Source organism: Pecten maximus, chromosome 18 (genome assembly GCF_902652985.1).
Source record: "Pecten maximus chromosome 18, xPecMax1.1, whole genome shotgun sequence".
Lineage (NCBI taxonomy): Eukaryota > Metazoa > Mollusca > Bivalvia > Pectinida > Pectinidae > Pecten > Pecten maximus.
The window spans coordinates 14,430,686-14,457,443 of record NC_047032.1 but is presented as its reverse complement, the minus strand read 5'-3'; the positions used below and the strand labels follow the sequence as shown (position 1 = coordinate 14,457,443).

General features: G+C 36.0%; 2 protein-coding genes across 2 annotated transcripts; both read right to left on the bottom strand.

Annotated features, from left to right (window-relative positions):
* Window positions 1-1,521: 1,521 nt before the first annotated feature.
* On the bottom strand, window positions 1,522-9,839 carry LOC117316490 (histidine N-acetyltransferase-like). The gene is made up of 4 exons (XM_033871098.1): window positions 9,733-9,839; window positions 4,879-5,085; window positions 4,126-4,353; window positions 1,522-3,135 (listed from the first exon to the last, which is right to left on the bottom strand). The coding sequence occupies exons 2-4, from the start codon at window positions 5,032-5,034 to the stop codon at window positions 2,605-2,607; spliced, it is 915 nt and encodes a 304-aa protein (XP_033726989.1). The 5' UTR covers window positions 5,035-5,085; window positions 9,733-9,839; the 3' UTR covers window positions 1,522-2,604.
* Window positions 9,840-14,812: 4,973 nt separating this feature from the next.
* Window positions 14,813-24,129, bottom strand: LOC117316489 (orexin receptor type 2-like). Its single transcript, XM_033871097.1, has 2 exons — window positions 24,013-24,129; window positions 14,813-17,614 (listed from the first exon to the last, which is right to left on the bottom strand). The coding sequence occupies exon 2, from the start codon at window positions 17,600-17,602 to the stop codon at window positions 16,253-16,255; it is 1,350 nt and encodes a 449-aa protein (XP_033726988.1). The 5' UTR covers window positions 17,603-17,614; window positions 24,013-24,129; the 3' UTR covers window positions 14,813-16,252.
* Between the last annotated feature and the right edge of the window lie 2,629 nt (window positions 24,130-26,758).

Sequence of the window (26,758 nt, the reverse complement as noted above, 5' to 3'; positions counted from 1 at the left end):
AGCATGAAAGAACAATTCTTGTTACGAATACAATGTTCAATAATTCAGAAAAGTATATTCAAATCGAGCAGTACTCTGAACCAAGGAACAAGCTGTCACACATGTTAAATAGAATGTAGATACAGTGCTATTTTTATGGATATACTTACAGTGTACCTGTATGAAACATCATTTTCAGTTGCAAAAGTTTGGATTCGATGGTTAAATTTCATTCTTTTTCTCCTAGTATTTGATTTTGAGAAAATGTGATAATACATAAAAATAGACTATTTACAAATTGTGTAGTCTCCAATCTTTCGCCGATCAACACTCGTTGTTATGTATGCTATTTGATTGTGATCGGAGGAAGCTATCAAGTGATTTCTATGAAATTGATTGAGAACTAAATTGTAAATTGGAATTTAGAGAAAAATAAAGTTTATGCTAAATCAAGGTTTTTTCACACTGTTCATTTTCCTTGGTAGTTGCGCACGCTTAGACAAGAAAAAATGTTTTCGTAATATGTATGTATATTCAAGCCTATTGTATTCAATCGATTATAATATTTCTTTGTGGGAAACTTTGCACCTTCCAATGCCATACGCCTTGAAGTATTTTTATAAAATCACACAAAAATAGGTTTTGAATTAAAAAGATTATTTGAGGGTGGTAAAAGCGTAAAATTGGTAACGTTTGGTAATGTTTCAAAATAAACATCACCCTATTCATCTTTTTAATCGATTGTAATAACACTTTGTTGGAGACGTAGCACATTCCAAAGTCATACATACAGAGTTTTCAACCTTAGATAAAAGTATCCCGGCAGCGCGTACGTTAACTTACTGGCAGTTACTGTTTTGAATTGGGTGCGTGGTCTTTTGCAATCGCCAACAAGACGAAAACATTCCTCGACGAACGGTTGGTCTGTTTTGTTTTGTCGTTAACTGTCAATTCGCTGACCACAAACCAACGGTTTTCTTTTACATTTCGTATTTAAGCATTGTAGCGGATTCTTACAGAAGTTTGCAAACAAAATTTGTTTCATACCCCGATGAAACTAAAAAATAATTGACATCAACGCTTATAATTAATTTTTGAAAATGATTTTCTAATTTAAAACATGTTTTATGTACAATTTTACTGATTTTATATGGGATTCTTTTTCTCAAATCAATACGCAACGTCAATTGCCCTATTGTGACGTCAAATTTTTCGCGGCATTATTTATTTTTCTTTCATAGATGAATGAAAAGAATTTTTCGACCAATCACATTTGAGTATTTACCATGAAAACAAAGAAAAATTAATTATATTCAGATGAAAACAAAGAAAATAATTTGTAAAGAAAATCTATAAATCTAGGTAATTAAGAATGTAGCTTCATTTTCAACATGATAAAAGCGCCCGGAAACTTATCACTATTATACAGCTGTAGCTTGAGTTACGTATTAACAGTCATTTAGAGCTGATGTTTTTGTTATCTTCAAATAAAGCCGTTCAATAGCCAATGACCTACAGTACAACGCATGCTAACAAAGCAGGGATTCATGTTATAACTTTATTGAAACTAGAACGTACAATAATATTAAACTGAATAAAGTGCCCTATCATTCACTGACAATATGTCTTAATACATTACATGCGAACAATATTTCTATTTAGACGATTCGTAGATAATGGATATATTCATACAATAATCGACTGAAATATAACCTGCCACTTAAACCAATACAGATTCTGTTAAAAGGGAAAGATGTTTTCAAGATTTCATTCTCGGTTCATTTCATCCTTGGCTTTGGCATCGTTTTCACAATTAAAGGGACATGTTTATGTAAATCAAATCATTACTTTTTCAAAATTATGGAGCAATCTGTAAGCCTATATTCATTGCTCTTCTTGATCCGCATTATATCGCGCGAATGGGCTTACGAATACTCTTGAAAAAAAACCCAACATCAAATGATTTAATCTGGCCACATTGGACAATATATATATCAAAGGGTGGAAAAGAATAAACCATCCATTTCATAAAAACACATTACAATATACAGGTGGTTTTATCATTTGAAAGACAAAAATGTCGAAAAGATAATTACAATAAACAGTAGAAGATACCTACGGTCTGATTAAAGTACATGTAATATGTAATGTTTGAGGAGGAAAACCCACTTCGGTTTTGATTGCATCCAAATAATGCAATATCATTTGCATATCTGTAAGAAATTACAATATTGAAAATGCTCCCGCTGCCATATGACCTTTGCATAAAATTTGACCATAATATGTTAAAGAATGAAATTACTAGGTGTTTACATTGAAATGGGACACGGACGGACATGGGCAACACATGTACTTCCCCATATTTTATGGCGGGGAGATAAAAAAAAGTGAACAAGTTACCTCCAGAAGTCATATTGTAACATAAAGGTCGACAAGAAAATATTACAAATGACAAATGTACTTATAAGTCTGCCACAGGGTTCCCCGCTTGAACCTTTACTATTATTACTATTTTTTAACTTCTTTTTTTTTTGTAACGACAGGTTGGATAAGTATAATTAGGTCGGTATAAATATCAGCCAGCTTTCTGGTTGGTCAAAAAAATTCACATTTCAAAATGATGTATTATATGCTTTCTTCGATCATGTTCATGCTAACGCCGATGTTTTTTTCCTCCAATGTTAAGTTCCCCATTGTCTTGTACAATAAACTATTGTCCATCACAGCATCAAACGTTACCATGATAATAATAGATTCAACTTGTTGACCTATTGACAATTTGATATGTTTTTCCACGTGTTCTTTTAACTTTGACCCCTCTCCTATGTTACCATGGAAATCAATGCATAGTTCATCTCCTATGTCACATTTGAATGACATGCCAACAGACAAAAGTGGTTGACCGGACAGATCTTCCGGATCCACAGAGGTGCCAATCACGTTGTGATGGTCTGAGTAGAAATATTCTAAATTAGACGGCACCAATCTGTATGCAACCCAGTTACATACAATCCGTTCTGTCGGAAATAAATTTGAGCACAGATTTGTGCACGTGAATATCCGGGATAGGGCATCTCGATTCAGTGGCTTGTTTTCAATGATTCTGGTGATTTTCGACAGAGTAGATGTGGCGGTTCCTACAAACACTCGCACGTTCTGAAATAAGTCATAAAGAAAATGTGAAAGAGGAGGAAACTCGAAACAGGATAATGGAGATTTGAACGAAGAACACACATGGCCATTTCAATCTGATTAAAACCAGCGGAATGTCTATGTCGGAGCTAGTTTGATCATCAACAGCAGTAACTTAGTTAAACTACCATTGAAAAAAAAGAAGAGAAAGAAGAATGCAAAAATAAAAACCAAAATAACAAGTGTTGATTGTAACAAGGCCCCCAAAATTACACCCGCAGTCGCTAATGAAGTTAAAACAAATCGCAATATCGTTTCTTATGCCATAATACCTTTCAATACAAGTTTATTGAAATCAAACATGCACCAATCAGAAGCTAGAAACTGACTGCTATTACTTAAATCTAAAAAAGAAAGCGTCAGTCATATTTGTAGTATCATAAATCACCTACATACCAAATTTCAAAATCTAACAAGAAGAATCAGTGTAAAATCTTCGTTTGGGGGACTTAAATATGAATGTTCAACCTCTAATCTAAATAGTCAAATCACATCAACTATAATATATCATACTGTGTTTGCCACAGGTGCTTGTGGTTAGATATTATATATGACATATGTATATTCTATAGCCTGGTATTACCATATAAAATAGTTAGACACTTTCTCAATTTTATATAGCCATACGAGGCTTTATAGTTCACATATGTAATATATAAATTCTTTCCCCAAGCTGAAGTATTTGTCATTGAGACGGAGTGGTGCTTGGGACATGTCGCCCCTCGCAAATGGTTGATGATAGAGTATTGGAAAGAGTGCTGAGAGGGATCGCAGCTCGCAATTACATTACATAACCGAAAGTAAGAAGAGGTTCTATATTGCACTCTGATGAGCAAACCCCACACAAAACTCTGCCACGAGAAAACGAATTCTTCTCTGCTAGACGATGTTCAGGAAGACTTTCGTTCTTCAAACACTTTTAATATAACTCGACTCACAATGTTGCAACCTTACCCGTTTCCCTATGAAAACGGCACCCTTCTTTATCAGACGGTCAGCATCAGTATCCAAATGAATTGCTACTGCACTCCGCTTTAATTTTTGGTTGGTTGAAACGATTTGACGGATGTAGTCAGTAAGACCCCGATAGACTCCCTTCCCTTCGTAATCCTCATGCACACGTGCTGCACGAATCAGCGATGTGGTTCCGTCGTCAACGGAAGTAAGACACGCAAATCCGACCTGCAAGAAAACACAATATATTTTTGTTTGTTTATTTGTTTGCTAGATTTATCGCCCCGTGAACAGACAGGGTCATTTTGAGGTTTACCTTTAGTAGTTGGTGACTACTTCACTGAACTACATACTGGTGGCCCGTCACAGTGTCTTGCCAAAGGACACAACACCGAGAAACACAAATCGACGCGGGTTGGGATTGTCGAACCAGACTCCTCGAACCTTCACCTGAGGTTACATAACTATGTCAACCATTCCGAAAAAGAATTCTATAATTTGTGATCTGTGTAAAATCTACATGTAACAAAGCCTGGTAGTTTGTCGTCGCCAGCAACGATAGTGATGTATAGTATCACACAAGTTTGAGCGACAAAAGAAAAAAAAATGAATAAATAAATAAAAAATATATAAATGAAATAAGAAGAATTGAAGGAAAGTTGTAAAATGAATACTTACTTTCTTTATCATCACGTCCCGGGAGTACTGGAGAACGATATATTGACTTTGACGATTATCGATCTGTACACCTACCATTTTGTCGCCGTCCATCGCAACATAGCCTTGATGTGTTCTCAGCATTGAATGGTACCTTCCCGCCAAATAGTCCAGCCCGTAATATATACCCCGTCTAATCGCGATGACGTCATCAAAATCATCGGAAGTGACTCGGCGGAAGGTCAGATTCATGGCGATAACTATAGTATGTGATGGCTGGCGCGATCAAGATTTCATTTATTGCTAAAAAATGAATAATAATAAACAAGTGTATAGTCAAACCAGAATGACCTGTTGCGTTCACCTTTTCGTGGAATATTCAAGGTAGGGGATATTAACAAAACATATATTGATCGGGATTACTACTGTGTCCATGTGTCCAACAGGGTGCTGTTTTGGACCATTCGTTTTTGTTACAATTTTTTATTCACAACACGGGGTCATTTATTTTTGATGCATGGTTTACACATATTAAAGTAACTAGTTGATCAATTGTTCACATGTTAACAGTTTTGTCGCTAAATCTAGACCAGTATAAATACAAATGATGCAGCTGATGATAAGGTTAGTTACATTATAAACAACTAACAGATATAAATGTATACATACAAAGCACCTATTTTCCCTAAATGACTATAGACTCGTCTGTAATCAATATTATGTTAATCAAAGTTCAACATGACAGGTCATTCTGGTAGGATATAATGATAAATTCCAGGGTCTACACACAAAATGAAATACAAAATCCAAATATCTCTCCCTCTCGATTTACAGAGATTTAGACATCGGTATCAAATTCCTCTCGATTTACTGACATTTAGACATCGGTATCTAATTCCTCTTGATTTACAGACATTTAGACATCGGTACAAAATTCCTCTCGATTTACAGACATCGGTATCAAATTCCTCTCGATTTACAGACATTTAGACATCGGTACCAAATTCCTCTCGATTTACAGACATTGGTATCAAATTCCTCTCGATTTACAGACATTTAGACGTCGGTATCAAATTCCTCTCGATTTACAGACATTTAGACATCGGTACCAAATTCCTCTCGATTTACAGACATTTAGACATCGGTATCAAATTCCTCTCGATTTACTGAAATTTAGACGTCGGTAACGAATTCCTCTCGATTTACAGACATTTAGACATCGGTATCAAATTCCTCTCGATTTACAGACATCGGTATCAAATTCCTCTCGATTTACAGACATTTAGACATCGGTACCAAATTCCTCTCGATTTACAGACATTTAGACATCGGTATCAAATTACTCTCGATTTACAGACATCGGTATCAAATCCCTCTCGATTTACTGCCATTTAGACGTCGGTAACAAATTCCTCTCGATTTACAGACATTGGTATCAAATTCCTCTCGATTTACAGACATTTAGACATCGGTATCAAATTACTCTCGATTTACAGACATCGGTATCAAATTCCTCTCGATTTACTGCCATTTAGACGTCGGTAACAAATTCCTCTCGATTTACAGACATTGGTATCAAATCCCTCTGGATTTACTGACATTTAGACATCGGTATCAAATTACTCTCGATTTACAGACATTTAGACATCGGTATCAAATTCCTCTCGATTTACAGACATTTAGACATTGGTATCTAATTCCTCTCGATTTACAGACATTTAGACATTGGTATCTAATTCCTCTCGATTTACAGACATTTAGACATTGGTATCTAATTCCTCTCGATTTACAGACATTTAGACATCGGTATCAAATTCCTCTCGATTTACAGACATTTAGACATCGGTACCAAATTCCTCTCGATTTACAGACATCGGTATCAAATTCCTCTCGATTTACAGACATCGGTATCAAATTCCTCTCGATTTACAGACATGGGTATCAAATTCCTCTCGATTTACAGACATTTAGACATCGGTACCAAATTCCTCTCGATTTACAGACATTTAGACATCGGTATCAAATTCCTCTTGATTTACAGACATTTAGACATCGGTATCAAATTCCTCTCGATTTACAGACATTTAGACATCGGTATCTAATTCCTCTCGATTTACAGACATTTAGACATCGGTACCAAATTCCTCTCGATTTACAGACATTTAGACATCGGTATCTAATTCCTCTCGATTTACAGACATTTAGACGTCGGTATCAAATTCCTCTCGATTTACAGACATTTAGACATCGGTATCAAATTCCTCTCGATTTACAGACATTTAGACATCGGTATCAAATTCCTCTCGATTTACAGACATTTAGACATCGGTATCAAATTACTCTCGATTTACAGACATTTAGACATCGGTACCAAATTCCTCTCGATTTACAGACATTTAGACATCGGTATCAAATTCCTCTCGATTTACAGACATCGGTATCAAATTCCTCTCGATTTACTGCCATTTAGACATCGGTATCTAATTCCTCTCGATTTACAGACATTTAGACATCGGTAACAAATTCCTCTCGATTTACAGCCATTTAGACAAATCGGTATAAATTCCTCTCGATTTACAGACATTTAGACATCGGTATCTAATTCCTCTCATTATACAGGACATCCGGTACAAATTCCTCTCGATTTAACGACATTTAGACATCGGTACCAATTCCTCTCGATTTAACAGTGACATTTAGGACTTCGGTATCAAATCCCTCTCGATTTTCTGACATTTAGACAGCGGTAATCTCATTCCTCTCGATTTACAGACATTTAGACTCGGTATCAAATTCCTCTCGATTACGATTACATTGAGACATCGTATCAAATTCCTCTCGATTTACAGACATTTAGACATCGGTATCTAATTCCTCTTGATTTACAGACATTTAGACATCGGTAACAACTTCCTCTCGATTTACTGACATTTAGACATCGGTATCAAATCCCTCTCGATTTACAGACATTTAGACATCGGTATCAAATTCCTCTCGATTTACTGTCATTTAGACATCGGTATCAAATTCCTCTCGATTTACAGACATCGGTATCAAATCCCTCTCGATTTACTGCCATTTAGACGTCGGTAACAAATTCCTCTCGATTTACAGACATTGGTATCAAATTCCTCTCGATTTACAGACATTTAGACATCGGTATCAAATTACTCTCGATTTACAGACATCGGTATCAAATTCCTCTCGATTTACTGCCATTTAGACGTCGGTAACAAATTCCTCTCGATTTACAGACATTTAGACATCGGTATCTAATTCCTCTCGATTTACTGCCATTTAGACGTCGGTATCAGATTCCTCTTGATTTACAGACATTTAGACATCGGTAACAAATTCCTCTCGATTTACTGCCATTTAGACGTCGGTATCAAATTCCTCTCGATTTACAGACATTGGTATCAAATCCCTCTGGATTTACTGACATTTAGACATCGGTATCAAATTACTCTCGATTTACAGACATTTAGACATCGGTATCAAATTCCTCTCGATTTACAGACATTTAGACATTGGTATCTAATTCCTCTCGATTTACAGACATTTTGACATTGGTATCTAATTCCTCTCGATTTACAGACATTTAGACATTGGTATCTAATTCCTCTCGATTTACAGACATTTAGACATCGGTATCAAATTCCTCTCGATTTACAGACATTTAGACATCGGTACCAAATTCCTCTCGATTTACAGACATCGGTATCAAATTCCTCTCGATTTACAGACATCGGTATCAAATTCCTCTCGATTTACAGACATCGGTATCAAATTCCTCTCGATTTACAGACATTTAGACATCGGTACCAAATTCCTCTCGATTTACAGACATTTAGACATCGGTATCAAATTCCTCTTGATTTACAGACATTTAGACATCGGTATCAAATTCCTCTCGATTTACAAACATTTAGACATCGGTATCTAATTCCTCTCGATTTACAGACATTTAGACATCGGTACCAAATTCCTCTCGATTTACAGACATTTAGACATCGGTATCTAATTCCTCTCGATTTACAGACATTTAGACGTCGGTATCAAATTCCTCTCGATTTACAGACATTTAGACATCGGTATCAAATTCCTCTCGATTTACAGACATTTAGACATCGGTATCAAATTCCTCTCGATTTACAGACATTTAGACATCGGTATCAAATTACTCTCGATTTACAGACATTTAGACATCGGTACCAAATTCCTCTCGATTTACAGACATTTAGACATCGGTATCTAATTCCTCTCGATTTACTGACATTTAGACATCGGTATCAAATTACTCTCGATTTACAGACATTTAGACATCGGTATCTAATTCCTCTCGATTTACTGACATTTAGACATCGGTATCAAATTACTCTCGATTTACAGACATTTAGACATCGGTATCAAATTCCTCTCGATTTACAGACATTGAGACATCGTTATCAAATTCCTCTCGATTTACTGACATTTAGACATCGGTATCAAATTACTCTCGATTTACAGACATTTAGACATCGGTATCAAATTACTCTCGATTTACAGACATTTAGACACCAGTAGATTTTGCTCTCGACATACTGATACATATAGACAGTAGTAGCAAATCATCCTGTAATCTCACTATACTGACATTATCAAATCCTCCTGAGAGGCATTCAGATAATCCTATCAGGTTTTTGACTCGGTACCGTATAAAAAAACATTTTCTAAATTGTATTTAAGCAATAGTATAAGTTTTCCCCTCAGAACATGACACAATCCACAAGGTGTGTCTAGTTCCCGTGAATTTCCCGCCATTGTTATTTGTCAGCTACATTCCTCAACAAAATACAATTTGAGTGTATAATATTGTCCTTATCAATCACAATTGCACTTACATGTTTTAAAGTTAAGCAAATTAAAGATTTACCAACATATACTTACTAATGCAATCAAACTACTTACATTCGTGTTCATAAATGATAGAAAATGTCCTAAGGCCACTCCATATACGAGCACAGGTAATCAGATATACTCTAGACAATATAAACGTGTATTATGTCTGCTTCTCCTGAACGCTATGCAAGCGCCTGTGAGAAGTACTGCTGTTGTATACGTTCACCTGTTTGCTATGGTTAGGTATGGTCACCAAACAACAACGTTCAGTCAGATTAGATACCTGGCGAGCTTGGCCACTGGGTCTTATCTAAATAGCTACTACGCTGGCGTAAAACCGTCCGCACATTTGAAGCATTTCAAACTTCGTTACTCTTACGTTACTTTTACGTCGTAAACGTTGTGACGTCACCAATCGGATATATGCTTAAATTCTTCTTCTTATAATGACTCTCCTCCGTCAATAATGACGATTATGTGGATTGTGGGTGCACAGGGGCGCTAATTAAGAGAGAGAGAGAGAGAGAGAGAGTGTGCGTTTTTTTTTTAGCATGGTTAAAAGGATATTTTTTTTTTATTGTGATCTAGTGTTTGTTTATGAGGGGTTCAACAACTGAGTGTGGTATGTGTGCCTTTAAGCCCTATAGTGTGGTGAACTGTACTGCTGCTACCGGGGTATGTCCCGAGTATGACCCCGCCCCACGACTAACAAGGATATGTAGTCGTGGGACGGGTCATACTCGGGAGAGACTTTTTTTTATCTGGCACTTATTTTTTGTGACATACATGTATGTCCGCGTCTACCCCCTGTGTTTACAGCAGAACGCTTTAATTGCGTCGTTTCTGTACTGGTCAAGTTTATGAGTCGTATACAAACGAATCCAAGACTTTATTTCTGTAAAACCGTATCTTTATTGTGGTATTTTTGCGTAGTAAATAAATAAATCTACGTTACATATCCTTCGTATCATTTAACGTTATTAGGGTAGTTGGTGAACATTTCTGTTGGCAGTTATATACTTGTTTTAGTCATGTGACAGTCGATATAATATGTGGTCACGTGCACGTGGAAGTTAATGTTTTGAGATATTAATATTTCTATTTTTAGAAACACCCGAGTTAATATTGTCTTTATGACGTCATGATTATTTTTAACGTCACAATGCCTGAATGTTAATTTCCTGTTATGAAGACAGCTATAGTCGGATTCCTCCGTTCTGCAAACAAGTTTCATGTCTAATACAAAAAACTAGAACCTTGGATTCGGTTAATTTGGTGTTATATCAACCTATAACAATACTTGGTTTGGTTTGGTTTGTTTTTGTTTAACGTCCTATTAACAGCCAGGGTCATTTAAGGACGTGCCAGGTTTTGGAGGTGGAGGAAAGCCGGAGTACCAGGAGAAAAACACCGGCCTACGGTCAGTACCTGGCAACTGCCCCACGTAGGTTTCGAACTCGCAACCCAGTGGTGGAGGGCTAGTGATAAAGTGTAACAATACACCATATTGACCTCACAAAAGGTTAATGATTAAAAATTATTTCCATTTGTATGTATGATTCATATTGCTTTGTTCAATCACAGTCCGTTAAGTTAAAATTTCCCCTTTGGCAAGGTTTGCAAGGTTTGCAAGGTTTTATTAATATCACTCTGACACTCCAACGTGTGTAACAAGAGGTCAATATCCTCTAAAAAGAAGTAATGGAAGAAAATCACTGATTCTTCAGGAGGCCGACTTTAAGTAGCCTTCTATAATCAACTTGCAGTAAGATAAAGAGGGCCTTATTCCTGGGGTATCCAATGACCCCTTAACAGAAGACATACATTTATATCATCAACCGTGGGTTGGAATTCGTGTCAAACCCCTGTGTGTTATTGTGGAGAAATGTCTGTATCATATTACAATAACCTATATTATGCATTTGCAAGGTTTGGTCGATTGTACAGTAGAAGTTTTTAGTATGTTCACTGTATATACATATATATATATATCTATATATAAGTATACAAGGATTCACAGTTGTGTATGAACTAAAGAGTGTCCGGCGAATGTTGTAACATAAATTTTAACTATTTCTGAGTTCGACTTTGTACGGTCTCAGTCAGGTTGTTCTTACAAATGAATAATTTGTAGCTTAAAGTGCACTTCTATCTTCTGTGATAATGATGGTCCGCCATCTTTAAAAGACCAATCCCTAACGGGTACACGACAGTGTCAATGCACCAGACACAGTATGTGTATGTCAACACATCTTTCCTCGCTACACGTTATCCGATGAACATCTTTACAAACGTTCATGTGGAAATGTATCTCATATTGGAAGAAATACTTGTCTGTGTAAGTGTTATTTACATGTACAAGACGGTTTTTGTTGTTGTTCTTTTCTTTTTTTTCAATAAAACATTGAAAATTATGAAATTTGTAAGAACTTTCAATTACCCATACATATTTTGAAATTTCTTAAGACTTTCTTTCAGTTTGACATTCACTGCCAATTAACTAACACTTTAGACTCTCAGCATCTCATACAAGTCGTAGACAACGACACGGCTGTATGACGCAATTTAACCAATGTTGGCTCTAGAAACTGTAAATGTATGTGTACTGAAAAGCTCTACTTTCTTTAGTGCTCTTTGTACAATTCTTTTGAGCGCTCTGAGCTGGCTTTCAATATCAATTAATTTTTTGTAAGTGTTAACTTTGTTAAGTTGAATGAAATGCTCTCTGAGAGAAAAAATGACAGTAATGTTCCCTGCGATATACATTATAAAACAATATTACATATTTAGAAAATTGATAATCTCGGAGATAACAAAAACATAAGTTAAAACAGTAATTGCATACAAGAATACATAAATCAGGTCATAATTTTCAAAAGGATCTGGAAACAAGGTTATAGCTTATATCAATCCATCTCCCTCAAATGTTCAGCATAATTTCATCTAGCATATTGTGGTCAAGTTACAACTCTCCTTCATCATCACCAAAACATTATTACAACGTATACTGAATACTTGTAGATAGTAATCCAGTCTTTAACTAGAATTTCCCATCACGTGATGTCCAACTTAGGACATACGAGGATGTCCTACAGACTGCCCAGCCCGCGGTAGATGGCGCCCCATGCTAGGGAACGGTCTGATCCTTTGATTTAAACATATTTATTACAAAATTGAGCAGAGGATTAGGTACAAGATTTTCCAACTTATCAACGCCTTTTCCTCTAATACAGTTCATGTATTGATATTTACACGATGACATTTAATAAGGCATACAAATCATAATATACAATCAATACATTTTACTTAAAACCTGTTGCTGGATTTGATGAAAATATGCACGTGTCTGAATACTTCTTTATTTATGTCTACGGACAGATTTTAATTTTCAAATATATATTAAACGACCTAGTGTTTTGTGCGGCATTATAAAGTTTACATTCTAAGAAAAAATGTGTAACATCCTCACAGGAATGTCCACAGTTACATGAAGGGTTGTCAACAATATTAACATGTAACAAATCATATTTCAAGGAACTACACTGATGCCTGAGTCTTGTATGTAAAATATTTACATTCTTGTTGCCAAAATTAAGATACATGTATGGTGGTGGCGGCGAATTTGCTCCGTCGGATATAGCAGATTTGAAAGTACTTAAAAAAGATAGTGTTTTATGGCATTATCTAATGAATTCCAAAGACGTAGATTAACGAAAGTCTGAAAGAAGGAATATCATAATCATGTTGATTTCGTAAGTTGTCCCGAATGTTGACACCCACAGAGTTTGGCAAAAGGGCCGATAAATAGCTGGGGGTTAAATTATTTTTCATTTTATATAAAACACTCAATTTTCGCCTTTTTCTTCTTTCTGACAGAGTTTCTAATCCCGTTTCAAAATATAATGAATCATTACTCGCATACAAAGGTAGTCCAGTTATAACTCGAGCCGCCACTCTTTGCGCTTTTTCTAGTTTCTCAGATTCGTAAGCAGTGCAACCATCCCACAATTCACATACATCTTTTTTTATCGTTGATAAAATGACAATTTATATATCTTTAAAAGTGAATCTCTTTTCAACATATATTCAAGTTTACGTAAGACATTTATTTTTTTCATAACTGAAATAAACACTTCTCAACATGACTTCCCCATTTTCCATATACATTTAATACAACTCCTAAATGCCTATGCATGTTTGTAGAATTTAAGTGTCTTTCCCATCAAATATAAAGTCCAAATCTTCATCAATATCGATAGAATTAGAAATAAAAAGAACGTCAGTTTTTTTAGTATTAAAAGAAACTAACCAACGTTTAGCCCACTTATTTAAAGAGTCTAGGTCCTTGTTGAGAAAAGTTTCTATTTCGTGGCATGAAAAGGCAGAAAAATGTAACCAAGTATCATCTGCAAATAATCTAGAGGCGGAATCAAGAACATCAGTAATATTATTAATATATACCAAGGAGAGAAGCGGCCCAAGTATAGAACCTTGTGGTACACCAGCATCAATATTACCTAGTTCCGAATAAGAATTCCCAGTTAAAACTTTTTGTTTACGCTGATGTAGATAATCATTAAACCAATTTACTAATTCCTCTAAAATTCCGTATGCTTCTAATTTGCTTTTAGACCCCTGTGCCAAACACGATCAAAAGCTTTAGATATATCACAGAAAAAAATGCAAGTATGTTTTTTTTCTTCTAAGGCAATACATATTTTATGGTAAATTTCAATAAGTTGATAAACAGGAGAATGAGATGACATAAAACCTGACTGATACCGATAAAACAAGCCCCTTAGCACGGATTAGGAATCCTTTCTCACCAGAAGAGGATACAGATCACCCCTCGCGTTGCCTGCACGTAAAAACTGTACACTATGGCAGCCATTATAAGAGATTAACTTTTCACAAAAAAAAAAAAAAAAATTAACCCCCTCCCCTCCCCAAGGACCTTCCCTAACATAAACACGTGTAATGGTAGATAGAAAAGGACACACAGTATTGTTCGTTACACAAACGAATCTATAGCGCCCTCGGAAGACAATGACTCACTATCGGTGTCACTTATACATTGTATAATTAACATATATACCATGAAATGAGAACTAACTCGAACATGCATTTAAATAAAACCAGTAATCCGTCATTTAAATTCAAGTGTGTATATTTATTCAGGAAACAATGAACTTAGGCTTTTGAATAAAACATTTCCATTTATGAAATCATCCGGACTTTACACTCCCTTAAGACACAAGTGAATTTTACATCTTATCTAAGCATTGATTTCAATAGTTGTTTAGTTTCATAGGGGTATGAACAAACAAATTGTTTGCAAACTTTTGTAGGAATCCGCTACGAGAATTCATACAGTTTGTAAACAAATTTTACATACCCGTATAAAATATATTGACATCAGTACTTATGATTAATTTCAGAAACTATATTTCATTTAAGAATAAATAAATACGCAACGTCAATGGTCGTATTGTGACCTCAAGTTTTCGCATCATTCACACGTTTTTTTTGTCTCTCATAAAGGCATGAAAAGAAAACTCGACCAATCATAATGCAGCATTCTTTATACAAACATATATAAAACTGAATGGATATTATAATTATCTTGCTGTGTTGATGAATTTCATGTAAAATATATTTTACTCAGAATTTGAATTGATTTTCTTTTCATTTAAGTTATAGTTTACATCAAATGAGGACCTCATCAAAGATGATAAAACAGGCCTGGAAGTCCAATTAACTTTGTACATTTAGATATACCAGAGTTACGTCCCTTCGTTTAACTCTCGGGCGCTATGAACTATCGATCACGTGATAATGTCTTGCACGTGCGTGGTGATGTCGTTATTACAATAGCAATAATGTTGTAATGTCATTCCAAATTTCACCAAAATCGGACAATATCTAAATTTTGACCAATCAGAGGCCTCGGTTCAGCTAACTGGTCGAAAATGACCGATCAAAAAACAAACACACTCTTGGGCGCTACGAACACTCATGTAAAGTTTCGCTGCCTTCCACCCTACGGTTTACGAGACGACATGTCGAAAACATCTTCTAATGGAATTAGATGCAATTTAAATTGCATGAGATCATACATTTAGCCAGAGACTCTGATTTAGCATTCTGTGTTCTTGTTTTGATAACGCAATGTAATAAAACAATTATGACACTTTGCTTCTATCGATATGATGATTTATGGAGCAAAGATGACCGTTACCGACCGAGGCATGCATAATACCAATCACCAAGAATGTGATCGTGCCAGTATATTATTGACCATGGTTTCCTAAGGATCAGACAGCTCCCTGGAACGGACATGGGCGCGGGCTGGGTGACCTCTGGGTGATTACTATGATAGTACGTAAGACCTCCATATGAGGTGACTAATGTGTCATCCTCTGTAGAGTGTTTTTTTTTTACTGTGTAGGTAAATCGTTTATTGGAGACATCAAGGACAGTGTATACAATCTTTAACTTTCTCTGTTCAAAAAGTTTTCAATCGGTGGCTTATTCCAAATGCTACGGATTTGGGGAAAAAAGGCTGACGTTGAGCCGTTATAGCCTTTTCTTACTTAGATGTAGATACTCTCTTGTCTGTAACAGAACTACACGTGTGACGTTCGTTCTTAGTATTTCGAACGGATTGCAATATTTCCACACATTTTCGCCTAAAATTTCCACTGAAAAAGCCGTATATTACAGGGTTGAATGCGTTACCAAGAAAATACGACAGTAAACCAATATTGTACCAGATTTGCTGGGATTCTGATAATCTTCCCGGGAAATGCGGTATAAAAGACGTGCACATCATAAGAACAACATAGGGAAGAAAACCGATAAATTCAAGCGCTGTGATTAGAAACAGGGTAAGCGATGTTTTCTGACTTTTCATGATCCGAGTAGATCGCCTTCGCATCAGCTTCAAATTAACGGAGACTTTGGATAAATCCACATATGAGGATTTCCGAACGGCTGGATTTCGGATGTTCCTATCCTGGTTCTTTAATGTGTTTGAACGAGATACCTCTGTTGACAGGTCAGGTAGGCAATTGCCGGATTGACTTTGTTTACATTTTTCAGTCATCACATTTGAAATGGAAAGCTTAGACTTTGATCGAAGACGGCAGAGTTTAATACCGACTGAGATGTAGAAAAAAAATAAACATGTAGACACAATGACGAATATGAGGAACATCATGCTGAAGTATAGACGAGGATATATCGTCCCTCGTAGGTGCTGAACTGTGCTACAGGAAGTCTGAAGAATAATATCTGGAGGAGTTCTTCGGTCGAAGTTTCCGAAGACAAACAGTGCAGGCCATGATATGCTGAGAGATACAGGTAGGGATAGAATGCACAGTCGTTTAGCGAGAGTGGTTGAGATCTGAGTCTCTGTGTATTTACACACACGTAAATATCGGTCAACTGCTATCACTATCAGCATAAAACCTGCAGCGATCGACGTCACACCACGTGAAAATCGTAAAATCCGACAGAGGTCGCTACTGTTGGCTGTTATCGGATTGGTATACAAGACAATTTCCAGTGGCATGCACAAACCGGAAGTGATCAGGTCGAGTGTTGCTAAGTAACCAATGAAATATTTGACGGTTGTTGATTTCCATGTAAATATATACACATATGCTACCACCGAATTTCCAAGAAGGCCAAAACACATTAAAATGTAAATATAAATGGTGACAGGCAGCAGTTTTTGTGCAATTTCTGAATTGGACATGAAATTATCATTTTCAGATATAGTTCCATTCATGTGCACATCTTGGGAGAAATAAGTTGTTTGATCGATCAGAATACTCATCGATGTCGTTGTTTGGTCTGTGACATGCTTGACTGATGACGTAAGCAATTTTTGTGTTGAAATATACATTGTTTGGTTTTCCGTTGAGACTTCCATCATTTGCTTGGCTATCTGAAAAAAATGAAGATAATCAATAGAATTTAAATATCTTATTCGAAAAGTTAACGGACAACAACATAAAACAACAACATAAGACAAAACATTAGACAACAACAACAACAACAACAACAACAACATAAGACAACAACAACAACATAAGACAACAACAACAACTTAAGACAACAACAACAACTTCAGACCACAACAACAACAACATAAGACAACAACAACATAGACAACAACATAGACAACAACAACAACAACAGCATAAGACAACAACAACATATAAGACAACAACAACATAAGACAACAACAACATAGACAACAACATAGACAACAACATAGACAACAACAACAACAACAACTTAAAACAACAACAACTTAAGACCACAACAACAACATAAGACAACAACAACATAAGACAACAACAACATAAGACAACAGCATAAGACAACAACATAATTAAGACAATAACAACATAAGACAACAACAAAACAGCATAAGACAACAACAAGACAACAACAACATAAGAACACAACAGCATATGACAACACCATAGACAATAACAACGGCATAAGACAACAACAACATCAGACAACAACATAAGAAAACAACAAGAACAACAATAGCATAAGACAACAACATAAGTCAACAACAACAACATAAGACGACAACAACAACATAGACATCAAAACAACATAAGTCAACATCAACATAAGACAACAACAGCATAAGTCAACAACAACATAAGACAACAACATAAGAAAACAACAACAGCATAGGACAACAGCAACAGCATAAGACAACAACAACATAAGACAACAACAACATAAGACAACAACAACATAAGACAACATATAAAACAATGGCAGTAACGCAGAAGTATGTTTTTTTGACGGATATCAAATGAATTTCATGGATATGTTAATTACTGATATCTATGAAGCGCACGAGGCATAGTAATCCGAAGGTTTCAGATGTTTCATTAACCCTTTTAAAACCAGATATGGACCGACTATCATCATAACCCCTTCAATAACGTCAATAAGTCAATAGGTGCCAAGGACAATTACACTTAATACCAATTGATAATAATGTATTTTTCCTCGACAGTTGCTACGTTCTCAGCCCTTTTTGGTGCCAGTATATACACACTTAATTGCGCATTAACCTGGTAGAATATGATGCCATCCAAAGTGCCCACATGACGTCACAGTTAATGAGATCTCTCCAAGTAGAGGCCGTTTTCAAATGCTACAACTGTGCTGATAGGATGTTTATCAATCGAATCAACCAACCGCTGTTGTCGTTAGTAATACGTTTTTTCCCCATTTTCCTCAAAATGATCTACTTTTTTATTCGATTATTTGACATTCATACAGCACTCCATAGCACATTGTTTCAATATATAGTATAAGCATGTACTTAGTACTATTGGGCGTTTTTGATCTCGCGACGATGATTAACACCACTTACAGGTCAAAACGTTCAAGCTGGAATGAATCAACCGAGGTTATATAGCGAGCAGAGTGCATGATACAAGTACACATAACTTCCGTTCTGGTCACCAATGACACGTGTGTCATATGTTTATCAAGATTTATGAGGTCTAGAATGTGTACGTGACCTGTAACAGTATTCTGATATGAGATACACAGATCTAGAACGTATACACTTTGTGACCAGTTTTCCCATGAAATTGACATTAGACAATAAACACGTAAATAATGTAAATAAGAAATACTGAATTTAAAAAAAAAAAAAAAAAAATAATAATAAGAAGAAATGATTAAATAAATGACGATATCATTTAACATGTGATAATGAGAAGAACCGAAATATATTTCCCCTCCCCTTTTTAATGAAATTCGAGTTATTTTTTGAGGGAAGTAGACTAATATAAAAACAATCAACATGAGCTGTGTGAGAGAACATCGTGTTAAATTGTCACAGACCTCGAATAGCAGTCTCCTTTCCGTTTCACATACATAGTCCGAACAACCAGATATAGCCATAATTGCCATCCTTCCTGATACCGTCATTATTGATAAAAAAATCCAAATCACAAAGCTTGAGAATTTTTTTGATATTCTGTGTGTAGGTGTGTAAGGGAGTGAGCTTTTATCATATTTTACCGGGCAATACTGTTTTTTTCTTTATATATATATATATACATTTTATATTTGAATATTTCCCCCTGAATTTAGAGTAGACATTTTCTTTGCGTTTACATCAAGCTGATCATTCTTTTACAACCAGACAAACAGTACATTCGTCAACTCATAGCGTGAACGATGGCGACATTTGCATCAATAGGCATACCATTATGCTCTGGAGTGAGGAATGCTCTAACCGCTACAGTAAAATCTCAATATAACGCCCACTTTTTGATTTGCCGTCTTCTTTTCCCCCTTAAGTTCAGTAAACTTATTTCCCATTAAACCGTCAATCAAATGTAAATCATTTACATACTTCCTCCTTTTCAGATTCAGAAAATCTGTTCCACATCAAACCGCCAAAAAACTGTAAAACATTTATATCGATGCGCCATCCTCTAGTTTTCTTAATATTTTATATGAATGCATACATTTTCCATTAAAGTCCAATACAGTGAAAATTGCTAGAGCGCATCATTAGTTATGTGTTACCGTTTGTCCCCATCACCTTTATATGTCTTCCGAAATGAAACGCCAAGTCATTGGTAACCATCAGTGTTTAATTGAATAATCGTTGGCAACAACAAAAGGACGTTCTCTTAAGAGGGACAAGTATTGCTAACTTCCGACAATACTACAACCGACATTTAACGACATACTTGTAATACCTAAGGTTTCCTGTCAATTTTTGCGCAAATAGTGAGGTTATATTAATTCATAAGACCTCTGTGGTCGAATATGGTAAAAAAAAAAAAAAAACAAACAAACAAACAACAAGCAACATTATGCAAGGACGTACAAACTTGAAATTTTAACTTTTCGTAGAATTATATAGTTGGTCATATTTGCGGCCATTGCATTCAGTGCAAAGTTTCCATAGGGATTTTTTAACCGTTTATTAAAATTTCTCAACATATGCATTAAGTACATAAGCAATTAAATAGATTCGTTTACCTGTTTACTGTAGAATATTGACAAGGCGGTGTTGCGCAAAAATTGATGCCCGAAAACTTATTAGCCCGGACGTGAAAGATACTAGACGATTTCATTATGGCGTAGAAAGGAAATGATTGATATAAACATATTTTTATTGCCTTAAAATCAAATCAAAAAGTATTGGGCACACGTTATAACAACATTATTAAAGCCCTTTCCCAAACAATTACAAAGGTTCAACATTTGGCAAAAAGAGAGTGTGAAAGTCATCAATTAAATATGTTTTGTAGAAAAAAAAACACGAGGGGGACTAGGTTTATGACCTCTGGTTACCCACAACACTGCGCCCGAGTTGAAAAGATAAATCTTTAAAATCTTAGTAGTAGTTACTGCATATGCTGTGAAATCCGGGGAAATATTTGCATGTCATCAGCTAGCTTAGTATCAACACGAAAACTTCTGAGTTGGGTACGATAGGAGAGACTGAGTCTATTTCAATCCAAAACAAAGCTTACCATACATCAAGTAGAACTATTTTATGGGTAAGAACACGTGTTGCGGTTAACCAAAACTGACGGTAAATTCCAAAGTTTGTGGTTAAATAATGTGTACATGTATTATTAAAACAAACAATGTTGAGCTGTACTAATTAACTTACTCGGTCTCGAATGACTACACGGTGGTGTTTATGACACACCACACAGAATGTTTTTGTCTCTGTTCTTGTGTTACAACTTACAATGATTCCGACATGTGATAAATTACTAATATACTTTCCATCAAATAACAATGTTTTTAAATTGATGAAAATATCATGTTAAACAGTTTGGACATATTTAATTACTGTTTAATGAACACTTTGCGTCATTCCTACACATCTTTGAATATACATGTAGTATAAGTGTTCACATATGTTTGTGTTGAACGATTCGTAAAAAATCTATGAATGGGTGAGCATGGTAACACTGTAAACATACTCCATTTTATTCAGTTCAGTCTGCATTCGATACTGTCTTGATTTGCAATTTTTGATATTTGACCAATTTGTTGGCACGAATGAGGTGTAAAATGCCGTTAAAATATCATTGATCGAAATCAAGCTTCACCATGGGGAACCAACGTGTCTCTCTTCTATCGTTAACACACGTGTCTCTGTTCTGTCGTTAACTCACGAGCCTCTGTTCTGTCGTTAGCTCACGTTTCTCTGTTCTGTCGTTAACCCACGAGTCTCTGTTCTGTCGTTAACCCACGAGTCTCTGTTCTGTCGTTAGCCCACGTGTCTCTGTTCTGTCGATAACTCACGTGTCTCTGTTCTGTCGTTAACTCAGGTGTCTCTGTTCTGTCGTCACCTCACGTGTCTCTGTTCTGTCGTTAACCCACATGTCTCTGTTCTGTCGTTAACCCACGTGTCTCTGTTCTGTCGTTAACTCACGTGTTTCTGTTCTGTCGTTAACCCGCGTGTCTCTGTTCTGTCGTTAACTCACGTGTCTCTGTTCTATCGTTAACTCACGTGTCTCTGTTCTGTCGTTAACTCACGTGTCTCTGTTCTGTCGTTAACTCACGAGTCTCTGTTCTGTCGTTAACACACGTGTCTCTGTTCTGTCGTTAACCCACTTGTCTCTATTCTGTCGTTAACCCACGTGTCTCTGTTCTGTCGTTAACTCACGTGTCTCTGTTCTGTCGTTAACTCACGAGTCTCTGTTCTGTCGTTAACTCACGTGTATCTGTTCTGTCGTTAACCCACGTGTCTCTGTTCTGTCGTTAACCCACGTGTCTCTGTTCTGTCGTTAACTCGCGTGTCTCTATTCTGTCGTTAACCCGCGTGTCTCTGTTCTGTCGTTAACTCACGTGTCTCTGGTCTGTCGTTAACCCACGTGTCTCTGTTCTGTCGTTAACCCACGTGTCTCTGTTCTGTCGTTAAGGATACGACAAACCAAAGTCTCGTGGATTTCCGACGATGCTTAAGCCATAAAAAGATCAATATATCAATAAATAAAACATTACAATAGAGTGATGTTTGATCAAATTCAAATAGAACTGCCAAGAATTTTACTTAGAGTTTAAGGAAGTTCCTCACATATGTCCGACGGTATCTAAGTACATCTACATGAACTACTTCAGACCCTTCTCCATGACATGCACTCACACGCAACTAGAGTTACAGACTGAGTGCAAACATCAGTAAAGAGGAAGGATGTTAAAATGGACAGCTAGATTATGGAGACTTGATAATGCTATGTACATTTAGAACGACGAACCATAAATATGATTGAAACAGGAATGTGGAATATTATTGCACGAAAAGACAGAATTTGCATATATCGTAAGAATGGAAAGGATGGAGATGAGTTGAACTTTTTGTTATAAAGTACTAAATTTATCAGTTAAGGAGGGTTTTACTTTGGAGATTATTTCTGTTCGAGAATAAATGTAATTATAGTCCAATCTTTAAAGAATACTAATGATACTGACTTGCTAAAATGATACATTAATATTATCCGATTTATATCTTCCATCCCATAAATAAATTTATGAATGTACTGTTGCATCAAATGTAACACCATTATTGCTTCTCTATACACATGTGTATGTAACGAGAACGAAATAAAACATTGTAACTATCAAAGTGTGGGCTTTCATAACTTTATTTAGTTGAACACAACTAAAGTTGAACCCCTTCCACAAATTAAAGTTAGATTTACCTACATTTGGTGTTCATAAAACATAGTAGAACCAAAGACTAAGACTTGCTGTTTCCGATTCTATACGATCGTATCAGCGAAAAATATGAGGTCACCAGCAGTTTATTTTAATATTTTCCCTCTATAGTCATTCAATAGAATGCATATTTCTCTCATTTCAATAGCTAGCATTCTTCATTCCCTTCATCTACTACATTATATCTACGCTTTCTGCGTAAGAAAAGTTAAACAATTCAAAGCGAATTAAAAGAAAAATCTATGCGAGATTATACGGTTTAAGATGGGTGAACATTTTTTCTACGCTGGTATTTATATCATAGTAGAAATGGGCCGAATATCAAGAATTGTATACAAACATGTAAGATATCACTTTAAAGGGTAGCCCGAGTTTTCTCTGGCCCTGACACCATCAGGACTAGAGAAAACTCGGAATATTTCAAGAGCATACTTTTGTTTATGACGCATTATATACAATCTGTCAAAAAAGAAAAAATATAATAATTATCATTCGAAAATATACAAACGAATACATAAAATTGGTCGCACCAAGGACATTATTTTCTCGATCGGAATCAAAATTTACAGAAAAAGAAAAGATATAAATCAGTATACTTACTGTTTCCAGCCGATGTCGTTTGATAACTTGTTTAAGTAGGCTGGTTGTTCAGAGTCCGATGTACATGTGTTACAATGAGTACTCTGTTTTACTCGTATATATATATACCTATCCACTTCAAAACCAGGATGTAATTATGAACAATGTGTTACTGGAAGGACATATAATGACCCTGAATTTATCTTCATATCAGTGAAAATCTGCTTAAAACGGACGTGATGGGAACTGATTCACAGGAATTACTAGGGAACATGGATATTGTAACAGTCTCCATCTGACATCACTAAAGAACTTCCCTTTTCCTGCTTTCATACAATTTCCCTGATGTTCTGAATCAGAGGTCAATACATGTAGGTACGTTAACGTTGTATACGTATTTTATCTAGGAATATTCCCATGCTTCAGATCATCTTAAAATTCGATAATAATCACAATGAATCATTATCGAAGTGGAAACGAAATTTCTCAAATTCAGTGAAACGACAGAAAATTATACACAATGTATATAGATTTTTACTAGGATTTTTGAAAAATACAAACGCAAACGGCCAGCTATTCCGAAAGTTTAGTATACACCATGTCCTAGGCCACAGAGGGTAGGCGCGGACCTACGTCACAAAAAAGTATTTCAAGACAATTATTTTTGTGCCGTAGGCCCGAGCCTACCCTCTGTGGCCTAGGACATACACAATATGTATTTTATATAAAAAAATCTTTAAATCGGGAGAGTGACTTTATCAGTTATCAAGGAAATTATAATATTTCTCCGTTGGATGAAGTTAAAGATATTTAAAACTGTACATGTATTTTTAAAGAATGTTTTAAGGAAATGAAAGTGCACAATCAGAGCTAGATTGTAAATTTTAAAACAGGAATCAAACAATTCTGGAATCGTATTCATACTTAAGTATACAATTTAGAAACAGTTCACAAGGTTGATCTAGAGTTTTGTGTTGTATTGTTTAACGGCCCATCAACGATTTAAGTCATACAGGACCAAACAACATCAGATTAGAAGGACGTTCATAGAAAGAAACTCATCAGACTGGAGCTATTCAAATAAAAGTTTAAAGATATTTTTCTGCAAGAATGTTTTACTTTAGTAAACAATGCATTTTAGGGAAATTTAGATAAATATCGTATCGCTTAACTACTAGAGACACACTAGATGTAACAGAATCATTACTAAGATACGGTTATCTGCCCATAACTTATATAAAGAGAGAGAAGATAAGGGATTTTCACAGAAATCAGATGATATTGTATACTTTGTAATGAGAATAACATTGAGGACGAATTCCATTTCTTAATCAAACGCAATGTTTGCAGCAATTTGTACAAAAAATATCCACCAATACATTATGCTTAAATCAATTGGTTGGTCGGGTGGCACAGTGGTAACACTTTCCGCTTTTGCCTAGGCGGCCAGGGTTCGATTCCCCGATCGGACGTGAAAGTGTATGGGGTCACCTGCCCGACCACGTGGGGTTTCCCCCCGGGTACTCCGGTTTCTTCCCACAGTAAGACCCGGACCCTCGCGCGCTCATCCGGGCCAACAAACGTGATTAATATAAGTTGATATAACTTGTTTCGCAATTGCTGTAAAATAAACAAAATTTACATTTTACATTAATTCAAATACCTAATACCCTTAATGTAAAGAATGACATAACCTTGGTTAATACAGTCATTCCAATTAGTATTGATATGTATGGTATCATAAGTTGGCGTGAATGGTGACGAAAGTGATGCAGAACATGTGTAGGAATTATTGTGTCAAAATAAAATCTGACGGTAATCAACCGTAATTACTTTGTATACCGTGGTCACATTAGGCAATTACGTTTATTTTTTAATTAGATGTTAAGTCAGAAAATGAATAGTGTAACCAGGAAATGTTAATGCGGTGTGTTGGTTAATGTTGATATTGTGTCGTGTCTCGTGTTTTCGTGATCAGTTTTAAAATCTGAACCTGAACACGCTTTTAACACAGCTCAATCATGATCAGACATTTAGTAGTGTAGCTCATTTGTTAATACATAAGTTATGTCATAATCGATATTTGATTGATAAGCGGGCTAAACTTGTCTATTTGCTGGTTGATTGCCCCGTGAACAGCCAGGGCCATTTGAGACGGGGTCACCATGTAGTAGTTGATGACTACCTCACCGACGCTTTAACCGACTGAGCTATCACGGCCCTTACACCTATGCTCTACTTCAGAATTTACCTAAAGCAGAATTTCTATCACACTTGCATTTTATTTTCGAAAAATAGACAGATACTCATACGACTGGCATCGTTCACTTCTATATTCCATCAACCATGCGCATGACAACACATTATCGTATATATATTACAACACCTTCCCATTGCTTGGACTTCGATACCATGTTTAGAAGTCTATACACTGTCTTCTGTTGATGATTTAAACTTAGCCTTTGAATTCTAACCTTTTGGGGCCGCGGTAGCCGAGTGGTTAAGGTGTCCCGACACTTTATCACTAGCCCCCCACCTCTGGGTTGCGAGTTCGAAACCTACGTGGGGCAGTTGCCAGGTACTGACTGTAGGCCAGTGGTTTTTCTCCGGGTACTCAGGCTTTCCTCCACCTCCAAAACCTGGCACGTCCTTAACTGACCTTGGCTGGTAATAGGACGTTAAACAAAAAACAAACCAAACGTAACCTTTCAACCTTACATTATTAACATTGAAGCAGGTGATTTAAAACTGGTGTCTTCAGCCTTTC